General features: G+C 34.2%; 1 protein-coding gene across 1 annotated transcript; it reads left to right on the top strand.

Annotated features, from left to right (window-relative positions):
- The first annotated feature begins 11241 nt into the window (after nt 1-11241).
- LOC114175263 (glucan endo-1,3-beta-glucosidase-like) lies at nt 11242-20659 on the top strand. Its single transcript, XM_028060045.1, has 5 exons — nt 11242-12289; nt 12805-13161; nt 13286-13378; nt 14516-14663; nt 20431-20659. Exons 1-5 carry the CDS (start codon nt 11242-11244, stop codon nt 20657-20659), a joined length of 1875 nt encoding a protein of 624 aa, XP_027915846.1.
- The last annotated feature ends 2210 nt before the right edge of the window (nt 20660-22869 follow it).

Below are 22869 nucleotides of genomic sequence, written 5' to 3'. Positions count from 1 at the left end.
AAGATTGATGAATATTCATTTGATAGTCAAGCTACTGTTGTGTTAAATCTGAAAATGAAGTGAAGATTATGTAGTTTACATGTTGTACTTTATTCGTAAGCTATATGACAAAAATATTTAACCATTTTTAAATGAGGGCAAAAATATGAATTCATAAGGGACTAATTCTGATTTTTACTAGAGTTAAGGGACCAAAAACATATTTAACCACTTTTATTAAATTCAAGTGATAATTTTCTTCTTATATTAATTTTCTACTCTTGAAAATGCAAGTTGTTCTATTTTTTAGTCTTGTTCTTACTAGATCTTGAGGTGAGCCTTCGGACAAGTGGCAAGATTTGGATGGCTTTGACAGACCTTGATGAGATGTTTCCAAGGGTTGAGACACAAGTAGAGGTGTCAATTTGGCCTAGCCCACGGGGTTTGGCCCTGGCCCATGTGGGCTAGGGCCAAAAAAGCCCACATTGAAAAAAAGCCCCCAACAAAGAAGCCTAGAGGGCCAAAAACCCTACAAAAACCCTGTGGGCCAAGGCCAACCCATGGGCTTTCATCTTCCACACGAAAAATATATTATTTTTTAAAATATATTAATATCTGTGGGACAGGCCCAACGAACCGGACAAGCACGACGACCCGAATAGGTCTAACGACTCGGACCTGCCCGACGACCTCGACAAGAAAGACGACTCGAACGGGCCTGATGATCCAAACAGGCCCAACAACCTGAACGGGCCCGACGACCAAGACGGGCCCGAATATAGGACAAACCCGACAACACGGACGGGCCCAACGACATGGAAGGGCCCGACGACCCGGACAGGCTCGATGACCTGGACGGGCCCAATGACCCGGACAGGACCGACGAACCTAACAGGCCCTATGACCCAAACAAGCCCGAACGGGCCCGACGACCCCTATGGACCCGACGACCCGGACGGGTCCTACAACCCAAACGGGCCTGACGACCCAGATGGGACCGATGACACAAACATGCCCGACAACCCAGATGGGCCCGACGAGCCAGATGGGGCCAACAAGTCAGATGGGCCTAACGCCCAAGACAGGCCATACAATCTAGATGAGCCCGACAACCGGGACAGGCCCGACAACCAGGACATGCCCAACAACCCTGACGAGACTAACGATATGAACAGGCCCGACGACACGGATGGGCCCGAAGACCTAAACGGGCCATACGACCCAAACGGGCCCTACGACCCAGACGGGCCCGACAACCCGAACGGGCCCGAAGACACGTACGGGTCCGACGACCCAGATGGACCCGACAACCAGGACGAGCCCGACGACCCGACGACCCGGATGAGCCCGACGACCCAGACGAGTCCGACTACCCGGACAGGCCCGACACCCAGACGGGCCCAATGATCCAAACGAGCCCGACGAGCGGGACGAACCCGACGATCCGGACGGGACCGACGACCCGAACGGGCCCAATGACCCAGACAGGCCTAATGATCCAGACATGCCTGAAATTGAACGAAGTTTAAGGAAAGTCAAAATGCAGTACATCAATAATGAATTCTACATCAGAAATTCCAAAAAATAACTAAGACGTTTGTAGCTGCTATCATGGTCTCCTCCTAATTTGTAATTTCATCATAAACTGCTAAGATGGTTCTTCTGATGTTGGTAATGGTGTTGCTTGACTCCCCATGCTACAAGAATGAACATCAAGTAGTTTCCTTAATTGTCAAATCTTATATAATGGGATTGCAGGAAGAAGAAGATTGCAGCAACACCAATTGGGAATGGAGGAACAAGATTGTCAAAACTCACTATCTGCCCAAACATTCCTTACCAAAACCCTAGCTCACTTATTTATCCCCAAATATATAATTATCACACCTGTACAGTACATGTAACACACCCTAATACAAACTGTGCCACTTGTATAATGGTCCGTTAATGATTTAAATGGCGTTACGGAAAATGACCAAATAAAATACGAATTGCGAAAATGAGGACCATTTTAAACATTTGGTAAAAATGAGGACCATTTTAAACATTCTGTCAAAATGAGGACCATCCGCAACAAACACTACGAAAATGAGGACCAAAAAGGTATTTAAGCCTTTAAAATATTTGGTAATAAGGAATATCAAGACATAATCAAACTACCGAGATTTGTCATAATTACCATTAATAAGGAGTATTTTTCCCAATAGATGTATCTTAAAATATTTTGTAGTCTTTTTAGAGATGAGGCTAATTGGGCCTTATTAGGCCCCATTACTTAGCATCATCTATTGGGCTGGGTAGGTACAAGTCTTATGTTCAATCGCAAAAATTTAAGACTATTGAGGTTGAGAATTGGGTTGAGGACTACTAAAGATAGGTAGAGTTACGACCTCTTTTGTGAGTTGTTGAAACATGGTTTCACACTCCTCATTCCAATTGTAAGATTGGGATCCCTTCAAGAGCCTAAAGAGAGGCTTTTCCTTCTGAGCCAGACATGGTTGAAAACAAGCCAATGAAACTAGTCTTTCCACCTCATTAAGGTTGGTCGGGCTCCCCATGTTGAATATTGCTTCAAATTTATTTGGGTTGGCCTCTATTACTCGTTGGGTTATCATGAATTCTAGGAACTTTCCTTCCCCTACTCTTAAGAAATATTTCTCGGAATTATCATTATATTAATATCAATATCAATACTAATACTAATTATTATTTTTTAAATTTAAAAGATTATTCATAATAAAAAAATTACTTTTTAGTTTATAATTTTACTAGTTTTAATAACTACTTTTTTCAATTCAATGATTCCTGAAATGTAAAGACAATAACAAAATAAATTAAAATGTAAGTGATTAAAATATAATCTCCTATAATAAATAAAAGTAATATATATATATATATATATATAAATACTACAATAATAATTCTAACGGTTGTAATACTAATATAATAATATAATAATGATAATTATACTAATATAATAATATAACAATGATAATTTTAATAACAATAAAATACAATAATAATACCAATAGTTTCGCTATTAATTTAAATATTGAGTTTTGGATATTATAGTTAATAATAATAATAATACATAAATAAATGAATAACAATCATAATAATAGTAATTATTTTTTATTACTTATTTTCTAATAATAATAATAATAATAATATATAATAATAATGTTAATATATTATATATTAATTAATATTACAATCATCACTAATAATTTTACTACTACTAATAATACTAATAAATTTAATAATAACAATAATTATAATAAAACTAATAATAATTTTTCTAGCTACTTATTTTATAATATTAATAATAATGATATATAATAATTATATTAAATTTTACTAATAATAATTTTACAACGATTAATGATATTACTAAATTTAATAATTATAATATTAAATTTTACTACTAATAATAATTTTATAACTACTAATGATATTAATGAATTTAATAATAATAATAATAATACTAATAAATTTTACTAATAATTTTAACATTAATCACTAAAAAACATAATAATAACAACATAATAAAACTAATATATTATATATTAGTATTACTACTAACAATAATAATATACATTATATAATTGTAATATATACTAGTAATAATACTAATAAAATTAATAATACATATAATAATAATAATACTTATAGTAACAATAATAATTTCACTATTAATCTAGATATTAATTTTCATATATTATAATTAATAATTATTATTATTATCTAATTAATATATTATACATTAATATTACAAATAATACTAACAATAATAATATATATAATAATTTTAATACTAATAATTTTATGAAATTAATAATAACAATAATGGAAAATATAATAATAATATTAATATTAATAATAATAATTTTACAACTTTTAATAATATTAATAAATTTAATAATAACAATAATAATATCAGTAAATTTTACTCATCTTTCTATTAATTCTAACAATAATCCATAAAAGTACATAATAACATTAACCATAATAATATTAATATATTATATATTAGTTTTACTAATAACTTTAATAATAATATTAACAATTTTACTATTAATAATATTAATAAATTTAATAATAATAATATTAATATATTATACACTAATATTGTTAATAATAATAATATTAATAATATCAATAATTTTACTACTACTAATTATGTTAATAATTTTAATAATAATAAAATATAAATGTAATAACTAATAATTTTACTATTAATTTAAGTATTGATTTTCGTATATTATAGTTAGTAATAATAATAAATAATAATAATAATAATAATAATAATATTAATATTAATTATTACAAAGATAATATTATTATAAATAAATACATACCTAAAGAGTGGTTACCGCAAACTAAAATGCAGTGTTATATTTTGATTAGGAATGGCAATGGGCGGGGCGGGGACGGGTTTCGTTATCCCATACTCATCCCTATAAAAAAATTCATCCCCATCCCCATATCCAAATTCAACGGGTATCAAATTTTTGTCTCATCCTCATCCCCACCGGGTAATGGGTATAATTTAGTGCCCATACCCATACCCATTGTTTTACTACTTCAATGTTAATTTTAATTATTTTTTTATAAAAAAATACAAAATTACGGTAAAAGAAACATAATAAATATTTAGGACGATGATTGTTTCTTCAATATCAATTACTTTTAAATAAATTATAATTATTTACATTTTAGATTAGAATACCAAATAAAATTTCATTAGAACAAAAATATTTATTAAATTTGCAAACATTAATGAAACCTAGTTGATAAAATTTAAAAATATAAAAGAAAAACAAATATTCAAATTAAAATATATTTTAAATGTCTGTTTACTTCAATTTCTTAAATTCTAATCAATATTTTTTTTATACACTAATAAAAGTTAGGTTAAATTATTCCTTTGGTCCTAATTTTCGTAGCAAAATATCAATTTGGTCCCTCAATATTTTTTTATCATAATTTGGTCCTTATTTTGGAAAATTTGATGCAATCAAGTCCTTTCCGTTAGTGGTGTAGTAACGTGTTAAATGGGGTGCCATGTGTCAGTTTCTAGATTTTTTGAATATTTGAATATTTTATTATTTTTATAATTTTTTTATTATTTTTTTAAAATTTTTTTAAAAATTAAAAATTTACCACGTGTCAAGCTGACATCATGCCACGTGGTCGTGACAGTGCCACGTGGCTGTGACAGTGCCACGTGGCTGTGACAGTGCCACGTGTTACAATTATGCTAGATGTAATTTTCTCATTCTCAATTTGGTCCCTATATTTTAATTTTTGTCTCAATTTAGTCTCAATTTTTGTAAAAATTGTGCAATTTTGTCTCTTCCAAATTGAAACAAAAATTAACTTTTATATAAATGTTATACAAATATTTTTATTAAATTTGATTTTTTTATTCAAATTGATATTTTTATTACATATTTTCAACAAAACTAAGTTTATTAAAATTTGTTTCACATTCAATTTTACTTAAAATTGTTTTCAAATTTTAAATTTATTTATTTTTTATTGTTACATAAACTAGTTAATTTTTCTTAAATTTATATAATTATTCTTTCTACACCAGCTAAAACATTTGTATAGAAATTATTGAATTTTACACATTTTAAAATATGCAATTATTTAAAATATAAATTCAAATAAAAAACAATATTAAAGTATGATGTAATAAAATATCAATATAATTTATGATTTTTTTGTTATTAACATTATTTTCTATTAAAAGCTTTAAAATAATTTTAAATAAAGTTTAATGTAAAAATATAAATTAAAATAAACTTAATCTTGTTAAAAGTATTAACTTGAAATATCAATTTTGATAGGAATATTTGTGCACATTTATATACAAATTTAATTTGGTTTAAATTTGGAGAGGAACAAAATTACACCATTTTTACAAAAATTGGGAATAAACTAAAACAAAAATTAAAATACCGGGACCAAATTGAGAATAGGGAAATGACACCTGGCATAATTGTGACACGTGACACTACTATCACTGCCATGTGGCACGATGTCAGCTTGACACGTGGCAAATTTTTAATTTTATTAAAAAAATTTAAAAAAATAAAAAAAAATTCAAAAAAAATTAATAAAAAATTCAAAAAATTCAGAAACTGACACAGTTACTACACCACTAACGGAAAGAACTTGATTGCATCGAATTTCCCAAAATAGGGATCAAATTGATATTTTACTACGAAAATAGGGACCAAAGGAATAATTTAACCTAAAAGTTATAATACATCACTTGATCAAAATGCCGCAAAAGATCTTTTGAACTCTAATATATGTTGGATGGTGATAAAAAAATATTCATGGCAATTACATTAAATTTTTATATTGTAGTAAATAAAAGTTATTTATACAATTATAGTGAAAATATTACAGTATGATTGATAATGAGTTAGAAAATAAAAAATAATTAGATAAATATATCAAAAGAGTATTCTACATGATTAAAATAAACAACAATACAAGTATTAAAAAATAACAAATGTGTGTCTTAGAAACAATTTGAGAGTCTACTGAAAGAAATCGCACAAAGGAAAATAAATGTATAATTAAGGATATGATAAGATGAAAAATACCTTAGAGATCTACTTTTTTTTCTTTCAAATATCAACATATATACTCAATGGTCAATAAATAAAAAAAATTGTTTTAGCGAAACAAAAAAAATTGTTTAAATGAAACAAAAATTATTAATAATAAGTAAAGATTTTTTTTATATTACCTTGTAAATGAAAGGTTTATGCTATTAAACACTTAAATTGAGAGTATTAAACATTCTCATGTGAAAGGAAAATATACAATAAATAAAAATATTAAAAAATAATATAAATATTCAAATGTGAGACAAAAAATTTTGGTTTAATTATGCCTTTGGTCCCCATTTTGGAGTCAAAATCTCAAAATGGTACCCAAATTTTTAAAAGTCTCAAGTTGGTCCCATTTTTTGTTAAAACGTCTCACGTTTGCCCTTTCCGTTAAGTCAAGGTTGACGCCGTTAGAGGGAGTGTCACGTGTCAGTTCCTCGATTTTTTGAATTTTTTATTATTATTTTTTTGAATTTTTTTTATTTTTTATTTTTTTTTGAATATTTTTAAAATAATAAAAAAAATTGCCACGTGTCAAGCTGTCATTGTGCCACATGGTAGTGACAGAGTGACGTGGCAGTGACAGTGACACATGTCAGTATTATGCCAGGTGTCATTTACTTAGTCTCAATTTGGTCCCTTTATTTTAATTTGTCTCAATTTAGTCCCAATTTTCTCAAAAATTAGCAATTTTGTCCCTCTTCAAATTGAAACAAAAATTAATTTTATATAAATGTTATACAAATATTTTTATTAAATTTGATATTTTTATTCAAATTAATATTTTTATTATATATTTTTAACATAGCTAAGTTTATTTAAAATTATGTTTCACATTCAACTTTACTTCAAATTGTTTTCAAATTTCAAATTTATGTGTTTTATTGTTACATGAACTAGTTAATTTATGATTTTTTTTTCTATTAACATTATTTTCTATTAACAACTTTTAAACCATTTTAAATAAAGTTCAATGTAAATCCATGCTTTAAAAATTTGGTTAAAAGTAGTATAAATTTCTTATACAAATTAAACTTAGGTCACACTTACATAATCTTCATTTAATAAATTTCTCTAAAAACAAAACCATCAATTGATGGAAATATTTGTGTACATTTATATAAAAATTAAATTTGATTTCAAGTTGGAGAGCGACAAAATTGCTAATTTTTACAAAAATTGGGACTAAATTGAGACAAATTAAAATAAAGGGACCAAATTGAGACTAAGGAAATGACACCTGGCGTAATACTGACACATGTCATTGTCACTGCCACATCACTCTGTCACTGCCACGTGGCATGATGACAGTTTGACAAGTGGCAATTTTTTGATTTTTAAAAAAAAAATTCAAAAGAAATAATAAAAAATTTAAAAAATCGAGGAACTGACACGTGGCACTCCCTCTAACGGCGTCAACCTTGACTTAACGGAAAGGGAAAACGTGAGATGTTTTAACAAAAAAAGGGACCAACTTGAGACTTTTAAAAATTTGGGTACCATTTTGAGATTTTGACTCCAAAATGGGGGCCAAAGGCATAACTAAACCAAAAATTTTAATTACATACATCATTTTAACATAATTACATAAAGATTTATGATAAGATGAAAAGTGTATTGGATACGAATGAGTTTCATACAAACCAAATAATTAGAAGAAATAAAAAATATAAAGTATATATATATATATATATATATAGTTACTTAATTAATTACGAAGATTTTAATAATTTAAATGGGGATGGAGATATGGCGGGGACAAGTATTATGGCGGGGATATATACATCCCCATACCCATCCCCATACCCAATTAAAAAAGTCGAGGATTCCCCATACCCAAACCCATACCCAGTCAATGCGGGGATTCCCTGTTAAACTGAGGACGAGTTTGGACAATACCCACGGGAACGAGTTATTTGCCATCTCTAATTTTGATACATTTTGATAGTCCATTTTGTGCAACATAAGAAAACATAAAAGAAAAATGATGAGAGAAAAATAGGAAGTAACATGTGTTTAAAGCTCCCATTAGTTAATTAGGAAAGAAAAAAATGGTAGCAATTATGTTATTACCTTTACGAAAGGTACAAGATTGGCAATGTTACGTATCATAAAGGCATCTCAAGGATGGAATTACCATAATTACCTCGAGGGGCATATTCTAGTGTTTGCACAAACAATTACCATAAACTGTATTTGGATGTATTAGTTAAGACCAACATACCTAATAAATTAAGCTAAAATGAACAATTCAGACATTTGTTATCACCTTTCGATATTGAGCTTCAGCAAGAGCTTGAAAATGCTCCAACTCTTTACTGTCTACAAGAAATGTAGCTTATAAGATACTTTACCAACAATAGACATTTTTTTGTGAACATGAAAAAATGTACAATCTAACGCTTACATTCTATTTCTTGAAAACGCGTAAACCTCTATTTCATTAAACCAAACAAATTCTTATATCCATCAGTTTCAACATATTCCCTTTATTAAGACCTTTGTTTTCTCCATCAAGTATGACACAAAACTAGGACATAACCTCACATCCATCTATATCTTTGTGCTTCCTAAATAACTGGTACAAGTATCTTACCAAGTCCATAAGCCAATCATTTTTTTTTCTTATCTATTTAAGAGAAATACATAAAAATCAAAGGATAGGGAAGGGTATATAAGAGATATCCTACTAGCCTATTGATTAAAAAAATAAATCCAATACTTTAAACTTGCATTGCCAGATGGCTGAATAAGGAACTAAATCACTTTAGAATTACTAGATAAAATATATTGCCAGAGGACTGAATAAAGCAATTAAATCACTTTAGAATTACTAGATAAAACATATATAGGTAAGCACAAATGTCATGCCAATTCTAAAACTAAATTAAAAAATAAAGTAGCAATTGAATATATAAAAGAAGGTATGTGCACAAAGACTCCACCATTAAGGAGTGTGGAGAAGGTTAAAATGTATGCAACCTGTGCCATAAATAGAGAGTTCATTTCCACAAGTAAAATTGACGATCACCATAAAAGTGAAGTATGATAAACAATTTATGTAAGATCTAGAATGCACCTGAATACTCGTTCAAGAAGTCTTTATCAATTCCATATTGCAGTGCTACACTAGAATGTTTGTTTATCATAAATAAGATGTTAATCCCTACCAATTGTGTCACCACCAACAACCCTCTTATGGTGACTCATCACCAACACAAAAAAGACTTTTTGACAAATTTTGACGTCTAGTATGGGGTGTCCAACATAAATTTTGACAAAATGTTTACAAAAATGTCACCACGTATTTTTAACGATGAATTTTGTTATATATGCGACGTGAAACTAGTGACATTATAAACCCTTTTTGCATCAGTGCATCCTTAATTAAAATTTTGCAACTCCACCAAATTTGTCTAACCTAACACCATAACAATGAATTCCTCGACTAGAAGGCGGTGGTCGTTGTTGAAAGAAATCAATGCTATAGTGATTTCCACTTGGACATCTCATTGCTGAAGATTGAGATAAGAGATTGACCAAGATCCAGGTTCATCACCACTACCTTAAACGATTTACCTTCAACGATTTGGAACCTAGATAAAATCCAGAAGAAAGCCTTCCTTTGAGTGAGATAGTAATAATGTGAATGACAATGAGATTAAGAATAAGAATGATACTGAAAGTGAGAGTAAAAATCACATTTATAGTGAGAACTAGAAATAAGAGAAGAGTGAGAACTAGAAAGTGAAAAAGATGGAGTGAACTAAACAACTGTGATATTATAAAAAGATTATAGTTAATATAAAACACTTATAATGGTTAAAATAAATTAACAAAAACAAAAATATTTGTAGCAATATATTTAATCGATATGAAATAATGGTTATTAAAATAACACAAATAATTTGATAGAAAATAATTACAATTAATTTAATCCAAAAGAATTTGTCAACAATACTAAAAAAATAAATAAGTGGACAATACTTCAACGATGTCCAATAAAGTCGGCCAATAAGTTAAGATAGACCGAAACTTTATCCACAGTAATCAAATAAAGAAAAAAATACAGAAAAAAAATATAAATGTGAGATAAATATATATATATATATATATATATATATATATAATATTTCAAACTTTATACTTTAAGTGAAGTTTAAAATTATGAAAGTTTAGATAAGGAGAATATTTTCACAATTCATAAAGTTTAAAATTTGTTTAAAATTCATATTACTAAAAGTTATTTCAAAATTTATTTAAAATTTATTGTTATTTTTAAAAAATAATTGAATTTCTCAATTCAAAATATATCTACTACAAATGTCAAATCCAAACACGGTGCTTAATTAAAATATAAAAGTTCTTCAACATAGTAAGAAAAACACAAAATCTCTTATATAAAATGTCATTAAAAGGACAAGGTCTAATTATGATTAAGATTAATAAAAAAACATTTAATCTACAAAATTCAACCAATAGAAGGCACGTGTTGAATGTTGTGAAAGTCAAATCTTAGAACGATGTTTTGTTGGAACCTAGAAATGGGACCCACCCAATGTTACAATTCCACAATTAATCGACTGAAACAACGCATACACACACATCGTTCCCACGAACTCTCCCTTTCATGGCTGAAACTCAACCATCTTCACGTCACTCCTTTCTGCTTCTCTTAGCATGCACCCTTTTCCAACAACTTTACGCATCCAACACTAAAATCGGAATCAACTATGGCACGGTGGCAGACAACCTCCCACCGCCCTCAACGGTGGCCACCTTCCTCAAATCTAAAACCACCATCGATCACGTCAAAATCTTTGATGCCAACACTGACATCCTCCACGCCTTTGCAGGCACCGGAATCTCCGTAACCGTCACGGTAGCGAATGCCGCCATCCCCTCTCTCTCAACGCTTCCTGGTGCGCAAGCTTGGCTCTCCCAAAACATCTTACCATTCCTTCCGGACACTGCCGTGACGCGTATCTCCGTCGGGAACGAGGTCGTGGAAAGCAACGACAAAACATTAATCATCAACATTCTTCCAGCTATGAAATCCCTCCACGAGGCTCTCTCACTTGCCAACCACACCACTGTCCAAGTCTCCACTCCTCACTCGCTTGGGATTCTAGCATCGTCGGAGCCTCCCAGCGCTGCCTCGTTCCTTCCTAGCCACGACAAAGCCATCTTTGCACCAATGTTGGACTTCCTTCGACGAACCAAGTCCCCCTTCATGGTGAACCCCTATCCTTTCTTTGGTATTGCCCCAACTGTACCCGAGACTGTGAACTACGCGCTCTTTAGACCAAACAGCGGAGTTTGGGATGAGGGCACATCGGTGAACTATACGAACATGTTCGACGCGCAAATGGATGCGGTTTTCACGGCAATGAAGAAACTAGGCTATGATGATGTGGAATTAGTGGTGGCCGAAACGGGTTGGCCCTCTGTTGGTGAGTTGAACGAAGGGGGTGTGAGTTTTGACAATGCGGCATCGTATAACGGGAATCTCATCAAGCACGTTAACTCTGGCAAAGGGACCCCTCTTATGCCTGGTCGGACTTTTGAGACTTTCATCTTCTCTCTGTTCAATGAGAATCTGAAGCCCACAGTTTCTGAGCGTAATTATGGCTTGTTTTATCCTGATCTTACCCCCGTTTATGACGTCGGCGTTTTCATTGCCAACGAGGTACATTTTTTTCACTTTTACAAAAAAGTGTCAACTTTTCATTCAATGCATACAACTTTTCTATTATGTACAAAAATGACATTTTGTAGTACAATTTTAATGCATTTTTAACATGTTTGTAGTATAAAAGTAAACATTTTTTAGTTCATTTTTCTTGTTAATGATGGAAATAATGAATTGATGGAAGAGATACTAATAGTTAGGGAAAATGCATATTGAAGAAACTTATGATTGATCTAATGCAGGAATTTGTGCCCACATCCGGATCTAGTCCCACATATAATCCTACATCCGGACCCACATCTCGACCTACATCTGGATCTAATCCCATATCTGCACCTACATCTGGACGTACATCAGGACCTAGTCCTATATTTGAACCTATATCTAGACCCAGTCCCACATATGCACCTGCCTCTGGACCTAGTGTCATATATGGACGTAAATTTGGACCTAGTCCCACATATGCACTCGTATCTGGACCCAGTCCCATATCTGAACGTGCATCTAGATCTAGTCCCACATTTGCACCCACATTTGGACCGACATCTCGACTCGCATATGGTCCCACAACATTAACACCATTAGAGGCACCCTCTTCTTCTTCATCGTCTTTGAAAAAGAAATGGTGCGTGCCAAAAGAGGATGCGAGTGAAACAGATTTGCAGGCTAACATTGACTTTGTTTGTAAAAGCAGTGGAATAGAGTGTGGGCCCATTAATGATGGTGGGCAATGCTTCGAACCCAACACAATTAGGTCTCACGCGACATACGCCATGAACGCATATTACCAAGCATCTGGTGGTAATGATTTGGACTGCGATTTTGGCAACACTGGACGCATCACTTACACCGACCCTAGTAAGTTTTGTTATTCAACATTGGACTTGGACATTCATAGTGTTGTGTTCAATTGTTATGTGTGTGTTTTACTATAGTCCTTTGTTTTGTTGGAATGAGAAAAAATGTTGTCTGTGGGTGGCAGGTTCCCAGGATTGTACGTATCCAGATGCCGCTACTTGGTTGAAGGCCACAAAACCCGACACAGCTGGCTCACTAACACGAGCCTTTCACAATAGTCTCTTCTTTATTAGTATTTCAATTCTAATTTGTTTCACTTTTTTCTAATGTTATTGTCTATGTCCATGTTATTAATGTGTGTATCTTTTCTTTGTTTAGGTTTTAGTTGCACACACATTAGTTACATTACCATGAATTTTGCATACTATTCTTTGTTCCTTGATTACTGTGATACTAAGAAATAAATTGAAGAATAAAGTGGGTAGAATACTTCAAGCCTAGTGTTTATTTTCTATTCTCTTTTAATATTTATTTATGACAGAGAAAAACGTAATTTAGTATGATCTAATTATTATAATTTTTATTTGTTAATTATTGGAATGCTGAAAAATAAGTTAAAAGAAGTCTAAAACATGCAAAGGATAGTTAAAGAGAGTAAAAGTTGATTTTTTAAAGATTTATTTGTACAAAATAAAGTATTTATAATCATCTTGATCCATATTTTCCTTCCTCATCTTTGAGTTTAAAAATATATTAGGTTTAAATACTATTTTGGTCTTTGTTTTCGTCCGCTTTGTGCAATTCGGTCTTTTTTTTTCATGTTTAATTTGGTCTCTATTTTGCTAAATTGTGTTCAATTTGGTCTTTTTCCTTGACGTCGTTTAAATTGATAATGGGACATTGTACATGATGACATTATTTGTGTTACGTGAATCATTTTTCATTATGTGGCCATGTAATGAATGTAATCATTGCCATGTTTATTATATGTTTAAATGAAATCAGGGATAAAAGGGGAAATAGGATTTGGGAGATAAACTAGTATGGGTTTTATCATGGCATGAAAAGTGATTATGTTTGTTGCTTGAATGTTCGTCTGGTATGTCTGGTTGTCAATCTTCTTCCTAATGTTGTTATAGTTGGGGCAAAGAATTTGTCGTTCCTCACATGGTGGTGGTTCAAAGGGAATGAGATTAATCCCTGTTTGCAATTGTTGGAGATACCAGTGCTAAAAGAATGTTGGTAGGCAATTTTGGAGTTGTTCTGAATACAATGTTAGATTAATATAGCACATGTATTTTATTGTAATAGAAAGATTTATAGGTAATAGACATTGTCTATGTTATTATGGTCTTGAATAATAGATTGGTTCGTCTGATGTGTTGCTGTAACTATTTCAAATGGTTGTGTGAAGAAAATGATGATGAGAAGGATGCCATCATTGCTAAGCAAAGGAGAAAGATTTATGATGTGGAGAAATCACTGAGAGTTTACAAAAAAAAGGATCCAATTGTTAGTAGGAGTGGTTTAAATTGTTGGTGCAATGAACATTGTAATGATTTGTATGTGTCTACGTTGATGTGTTAAGGTTGCGTTATGTAGGGTGGTTGGTTGAAGTATAGTTTATAATGTGTACCAAGGAATGATTAAATGAAAATATGAGTTTTTATGTTTTATTCAATTTAGTTCCCATTTTATTTAAGTAATGTTCAATTTATTCCTCATCACCCCTGATCCACTTTGTCACCCCTTGAACCTCCACTTCGTCACCCCTTGAACCTCTACTTTGTCGCCCTTATCACCCTTTTTGTCAACTTCTAGAACACAACCAACATGACTATTATCTCCACCTCTAAAGGTCCATGACAGTAGCCAACTACTTCATTTAAATAATGCCATTACAAAACCCATACCATTTTATCTCCTATACCCTATTTCCTCTTTTATCCCCAATTTCATTTCAAAATACAATAAACATTGCAACGCATTACATGGCCACATAATAAAAACGATCCATGTAACACAAACAATGCCACCTTGTACAATGTCCCTTATCAATTTAAACGATGTCAAGGAAAATGACTAAATTAAAATAATTTAGCAAAATAAGGACCAAATTGAACATGTAAAAAAAGGACCAAATTGAACAAACTGAACCAAAATAGAGACCAAAATAGCATTCAAACTTGCATATTATTATCACATGAATAAATTAAAAATTAGGTATAGACCAACCAAATGAAAATTGATCAGATGTAAATTGATAAAGTGATAGGATACGATTTGAGCCCTAATATAACGTAGCCCCCCAACCTCAAACTCTTGAGTCCAAAGGCTAGACATAAAATTTGTTTCCAACCTTTTTACTCTATGGTAATATAAGTTTAAGGTTTAAGATGGACTTTCAATGATCCCTTGGAAAAATAAGTATATTAGCCAAAATCAAACAGTAATAGGTGCTTACTTGTTATGATTATTTCTTGTCAATTGCTTCTGCTTCAAGTGTGTTAAGATTGATTGGACTAGTTGGATTAGTATGATCATCTCATATCGATTTCGATCAATGATAAAGATCATGACCGGACAATATTGATTGACTTGTGTTGAAATAGATCATGACTGGATGATATTGATCGTTTTGGGTCGATTTTGATCAACAATAAACATCGTGATCAGACAATATTGATATTCTTGTTTCAAGTTTGATCAACAATAGAGACCATGATTGAATGATATTAATTGCCACGTGTCTATTTTGACCAATGATAAACATCAAGATTTGACGATATTAATCACCAATGTCGATTTCAATCAATGATTGAGATCGTGATCGGACGATATTAATCGCCTCTTGTGGATTTCTTCTACTTTGATCAACAATGAAGATTGTGATCGAAAGATTAGGATCGCCTCTTAGAAAACTTTGGGAATACATCAAATATGTAACTTAAATTCCTCACTAAAAACCTTTCTCCAAAATTTTGTAAGGAAAAGAATACACACATGGATAAAAACACAATTTAATAAACTATACTAAAAATGAAAATTAATAATATTCCATATTAAAGGTTCTTGGGATGGATCTTTCATCAAGCAACTATAATCGATAAGTCTTGATTCCCAAAACTCCAAGTACTAAATAAGAACTTGTCCATCTTTTTGATAACTTGTTGAATCATCAAATTTGCTTCATCTCCTTCTTCTTGTGATTGCAAACTTCTAGTTGCTTTCATTCCTTAAGATAATACCTTCCAATAAAAAAAATACATAAAAATATAAAAAATAAGTGTGGCACAAGAATAATTTTATGTGCCCCATGGTGTGTATCAAAATGTTCTAGCCAAGAAATATAGAAACCTTTAAACATTAAGTGTGTTCTCCATTTTCTTTTTTTTTGTCACCCTTATTTAATGAATATTTTCTCTTAATTATCTATATTCATTGTATTTATTATTAAAAATATTATTTTAGTATCATTAAGAGTAATTTAAATGATTTAATGTCGATATCATAATATGGTCATTAAATGTATATCAGTGTCACATGAATAAAGTATTGATCAGGTATAGACTGATCATATTAACATTAATTAATAAAGACTAATTAGGTGAATAGGATTGGAGTTGAGCCATAACACTACAATAAGAAAATCAATTATGTAAAAAAATATTCAAAGAAGAAATAAGTGAATTTCACATACTAATTTAATAAAAATAATTTTGCATATTATGAACATTACTATAGGAAGATCGTTTTCAATTTCATATCATACTAAGTTAGTTTGAGACATATTGAAATATACCCAACTATATAGGTTGGATTGATCTTATGTCGAACAAATCCTTAGTCTTGAATCAAGTGGGTGAAAAGACTAATTTTTTGATTATACAATTACACAGGTTAGACAAATTCATTTGATTATACTATTCATACTACTCCTTCTAACTATATATGTCAAATTATTGTTGATAATACAAAATAGTTTGTGTTTTCAAAAAGGAGCAATTGGTTCCTCTTTCTTCACATTACGTTCTTTTAGCCATCAACCTGTGCTCTGTAAGACCCGTAGGATTTAATTAATTAAAAAAATAATTAATTAATAAATTACGGGTGGGGAAATAATTATGACATTAAATTATGGTTGGTATGACGTGGAAGAGTGCTAGCTTATATGGTTGAGAGTACTTTAATTGTGTGGGAGGACTTGGGATCAAGTCCTATGTATGTTAACTTTTGTTATTGTTTTATTATTTAAATCTGTGAAGTCATGCTATGGAATGATATGATAATTGAATTATGAGTGTTAGCATGAAATATGAATTGGCATGATGGTTTGATATTGGTTTGGCAATTGCATGGGTATGGGTTCAAGTCTTAGGAAACTCAAATTAAACTTTATTTTTCTTTTGCTAATGTTAACTTTGGAAGGAATTGGAAGGGGTAAAAGAAACCTACTGGAACAAGGGTGGTTGTAATCACCATTCATAATGAGAAATGAATGGTCATTAAAAGATAATAAGGTGCATTTTCGTTTTTGATTCTTAGGTTAGCCTAAAACACTAGTTTAAAAGGCAAGAGTGAGGGTTTAGGCAAGGTTTTGCAAGGCTGAACATAGACCTAGAAAACAGAGACGAAAAGTGACTGTGAGGGGACTGGCGTGAGTGAATTTTGAGGCTAGGTTGAGGAAATTCAAGAGTGGCCATTGGTGACCAAAGAAAAGAGCTTGAGGATTTCAAGTGTAGCAAAGGAGATCAGGTTGGGGGAGTTGGACTCCGTTTACTTTATTGTTTTATTAAATTCCATGAACTATATGATGATATGAATGCATGATTCTTGTTCTGATTCTGAAATTCTGATTTCTGGAAATTTTCCAGAAACCGCCTGGCGGGCTATTCATAGCTGCCAGGCAGTTCATGCCAATTGTGTGTGTTTGGGGTGTTTCTGGGGGTAGCGCCTGGCGGTGGAACCCTGTATCGCCAGGCGGCATAATTGGATGATTAGATTCTGGGCTTATTTTTATGATCTGCCTAGCGGTGATGAATTTCCGCCAGGCGACGCGAGTCTGTCGACTCAATTTTTCTAGTTCTGTGCTTTCTGGGAGAATTCTAATCGGGGACAAATGTGGGGATTGGTAGTTATAAGATAATTGAGGTGGTGTTTTGTTTGATTTTTGGCTTGAATGATCTGTATAAGTAATGGAACAGTGTTAGGGTTGGAGGTAAAGGAGACCTTGCTATTAAACCAGTTGATGTTGAAATCGTAAGGGAGAAAGTGGTATAAATTGAGGGGAGGATTACACATGGGTTTATATGCGAGTGAGTGGGAGTGTGAATTAAGAGAAGATTTAACAGGAAACACAGCAAGAGAATGGAGAATGTGATAGGCCGTGACAGAACCTGGATTTTTCCAGGTCTGGTGTACCGTCTGGCGGACTAAAGGATACCGCCAGGCGACAGCGAGGAAATCAAAGGCTTGTGGGAAAGTTTGGAGTGCGTTTGATTCGGGTTAGATGCGATGATAATCTGGTCATGAAATAATAAAGGGTAATTCAATAAAAATGTTTCTCTTGGATATATTTTGAGTGGGATAACAAGTCATGAAGGATAAAGAATGGAGAATCCTGAGTGGGTCGTGAGGTTGGAAAATAGGCTTTAAATAGTAATGAAGTATAAGGCACAACTAAAGTTGGATGGGTATGAACCTGAGCCAGTCCGAGTATAGGATAATTGATTGAGATGGTTAATCACATGTCAATAGGACCAATGGTATATTTATTAGGTATAAATTTTCTGTTTTGTGTGGGTAGGAGTGGGTTAACTATGATGATGATAGGTAATATTTACCTTAGTATTAAACTTAGGGGTGGAGTAAGGGATGGAGAGGTCCGTGAAAGGGAATGAAGGATCATTAGAGGTACTAAAAATATGTTAAACCAGAAACAAGCTGTTTTGGTATAGCGCCTAGCGAGAGAGAACGACTCCGCCAGGCGATAGAGGGGGAAACCAGAGAGAACTTGATAGCGCAGCGCCTGGCGGTCGGTCTGTGGCGCCAGGCGATATAGGTGCAATAGTTAGCCACTACTACGTAGGCACCTGGCGATGAGAGTAATACTGCCAGGCGGTACCTGCAGTGAGGAGAATTTTTGAGGCGCTGTGTGCCTAGCGGTCTGGGAGCTGGCAGCACCCAGCGGCACGTGTTCCACGCTAGGCGATTTGTACTGCTACAGCTTGGAATTGCAGTTTTGTACTTGTGATCTACAACGTGACTAGTGGTGCTTTAAAGGTGGGATTGCTGGTGTTCCTTGAGTTGTGGCTCGGAACGTATCCCTTGAGTTGTGCCTCGGGATAGGGGTTAAGCACGTGGTATTCCTTGAGTTGTGGCTCGGAATAGCATCTCTTGAGTTGTGGCTCGGGATGGCGGATGAACACGAGGAACCCTTGAGTTGTGGCTCGGGTTGGCGAGTGTTGCTGGTGTGAGTGTGCTGGTTGTGGCCAGTACGGATGGGTCCAGTTAGATTGCCCTCCTCAGTTGTTGACTGGCAAGTTTGGTAGTCTTGGGACGATACGGACTATGTTCGTATATGGGCACTCTATCTGCCGTTACGGTGTATGATCCGTAGCATGTTTTCCGCACGTGCTCTATCGGTTGTGGCCGATAGGTATGGCAGCAAGTCACCTTGAAGTAATTCATTAGACGATATAGAACACGAATAATCTGATTGGGGGTCAGATGGTAGGAATTAAAAAATGGAACAATGTGAGATGTTAAAGTTATGTATAGTTACATGTGGTTATATGCTTATATATCTGTAAGCTTTATGTATATGTTTTATCTGTTAAGCTCACCCTATTTGCGTGTGTTTGGCGATGATCGTGTACGCGGTACACGGGAGCAGATGTTGTGGATGCAGGTGGCTCAGGTGAAGCTTAGCTACGGAGAGGAGATATCCGGGGCATTTTATATACTTGTATTTTCTATTTTTGTAAACGAAATGTAAACTCATTTGAGATTTTTATTATGGATTATGACATTTGGCACATGTTAAAGTTCAGTTTCTATTATATATCTATATGAAAGTTTCACTTTTCCCGCGTTTGGAAAAGGGAGGTATTATTAAATGCTTTGTTATTTATTTATTTTCTTTATTTTATTATAAACTCATAATATCCTGACGGGATGTTACATTTGGTATCAGAGCAATGGTTTCCAAAAGTGATTTTTGGGGTGTATAGGGAGTGAGCTTACCGTGTTACGCTTGCGTGACTAATTGCTTGTGTTGTTATTTTATTTTGGATATGAAATCCTAATTTAAGTTGTGTGTGTGAACAGCTGTAATATGTGGCGCGCGCAAGCTATGGGTAACAGAAGGAGAAGGAACACCGTTGGAGCTGATGACATAGCTCAGGCGATACATCTCATGGTGGACGCGATGCAGCCCATATCAGCGCCACCCAGAGCTATAGTGGCACCTACCAGGCCGGTAACTATGGAGGATTTCATGAAGCATAGGCCGACCAAGTTCTCTAGCAAGGCATCTCCTGATGAGGCAGATGCCTAGATGAGGGAGTGCGAGAAGATCTGCGGGGTGCTGGAATGCACAGATGCTCAAAGGTTACTGTTTATCACCTTTCTTCTAGTGGCAGATGCAGAGTATTGGTGGCAGGGGATGCAACGGCTGATGCAGACCCGTGGGGAGGAGGTGACTTGGGATACCTTCTGATGTAGGATTATCTTGTTCCTTTTAGAAGATTAATGAATATGGTGATGATAGATTAAGAAAACCAAGAAAATCCCCACTGGACATTAAGATAGCAAGTTATCTAGATGTGAAGGTTCCTTTCCAAGGTTCTAGAGAGGAGGAGGATGGATTGATAGAGAGTAAGAAACCAAAAGGAAAAACATATAATAGAAAAAATATAAACCAAGATGAGTAAAGAAACATAAAATGAAAAGCAAGGGAAAGGGGAGGAATGGAGGATTCACGCCACTGCAAGGCTAGGCTAGAAGAAGCCATGGCAACCTTGAAGATGAGTGGTGTATGCCGCCACTTGCCAAGGCAAGATAAGGCTTGAAAGAACTCCACTCCCTAAGGAGGAATACTCTCACAAAAGGTTGAAATGCAAAGTATATAAATTCTCTAAAATGTTCAACCCCTCTACAAGTGTTAGAGGTCCCCTTAAATAGACAAGTCTAGGGGCCCCTTAGCAAAACAACAAAGTAGAAGGTTACAAAAGAAACCTACCATGTTCTAGAAAGTAGGTCAACATAGGGTGCACATGGGAGAAATTTCGTCCAAGCCTCCTAGGTGGTAAGTCTTCATGGTCAAGGCTCCCAAAGGAGGGCTCTAGAACATTCTAGAAGACTTGGTGTCCATGACATGTGGGCCTCCCCTTTCTAGATGCTTCTAGAAAGTCTTGTTCCTTCTCTCTCTTCCTTAGGATGCCAAGTGTCTCCCATGTAGTCCTCCTCCTTTCTTATTCCTACAAAAAGCAAATTAAGGAATTTATTAGCATGTTGGTTTAAGGTTAAGCTAATCTTTTGAGTCAACAAGTCAACCCAAAGTCAAGGTCAACAAGTCAACTTAAAAATAGTCAACCAACCCAACTTAATGGACTTTTAAACTAAAGCAAATAAAAGCAAAGGAAGGGATCAAGGAATTCCCTTTCTTCTAAGCATGTGCCATGGGCCATCATCCTTGGTAGGGATCAATCCTTTATCACCTTCAGGACGAGATTCCTGGAGAAATATTTTCCGAACAGTGCGAGGCACGAGCGGGAAGCAGAGTTCCTCACATTGCAGCAGGGAACTATGACTGTGGAGGCTTACATCGAGAGGTTCGAGTACCTTGCACGTTTATACACTCTAGTGGTCACTAAGGAGTGGAAGTGCAGGAAGTTCGAGGGTGGACTAAAACATGAGTTGCGCAGATTCTTGGTACCTCTCAGGATCAGAGAGTTCCCAGTTTTGGTCGAGCAGGCCAAAACAGTTGAGCTGTTGGAGATGGGCCCAGCCGAGCAGCACGATCACAGAAGGCTATGACAGACACACGTCAGTAGAAGAAACCATATAGCAGGCCACCAACTACTTCCAGGAGGCTACAGTGCTATAACTGTGGCGGGGAGCATCTGAGGAGAGACTGTACTAGACCTGCCAGCAGTACAGGAGGAGGCAGTAACATTGGTAAGTGCTACATATGTGAGCAGACGGGACACTTTGCACGTTAGTGTCCTAACAGAAAACCAGTTGGGGGTGCACCAGCCAAGAGACCTGCGGGAGACCGACCCAGAGCACCGGGGCGTGTGTTCGCCTTGATGACCACAGAGGCAAAACAGTCAGGTAACCTCTTACAGTTTTTGTGTTTGTTGTGTGACCACGAGGTGATGATGTTGTTTGACTCGGGAGCCACTCATTCATTCGTGTCTAATGAATGCGTGAGGAGGCTCGGACTTGCGATGCGAGAGTTGGAGTGCGAATTGATAGTCGCGACTCCAACATCTGGAGAGGTATCCACCACTTCTGTATGTGTGGGGTGCCCCATGGAGGTGGCAGACCGTAGGTTCAAGCTGAATCTTATTTTCCTGCCGATGGAGGGTTTGGACGTGATTTTGGGCATGGACTGGCTGACGAGTAACCATGTTGTCATCGATTGTGGATGGCGCAGGGTAGTGTTCCCAGATATAACAGGGTTGGAACTTATCTCGTCTAACCAGGCAGTGAGGGAGATTGAGGCTGGAGCTACATGCTATATGATAGTGGCTCATGCGAAGA

The sequence above is a fragment of the Vigna unguiculata genome, chromosome 3, assembly GCF_004118075.2.
Source record: "Vigna unguiculata cultivar IT97K-499-35 chromosome 3, ASM411807v1, whole genome shotgun sequence".
Taxonomy (NCBI): domain Eukaryota; kingdom Viridiplantae; phylum Streptophyta; class Magnoliopsida; order Fabales; family Fabaceae; genus Vigna; species Vigna unguiculata.
The sequence above is the reverse complement of the archived record's forward strand: the minus strand, read 5'-3'. Positions and strand labels throughout refer to the sequence as shown.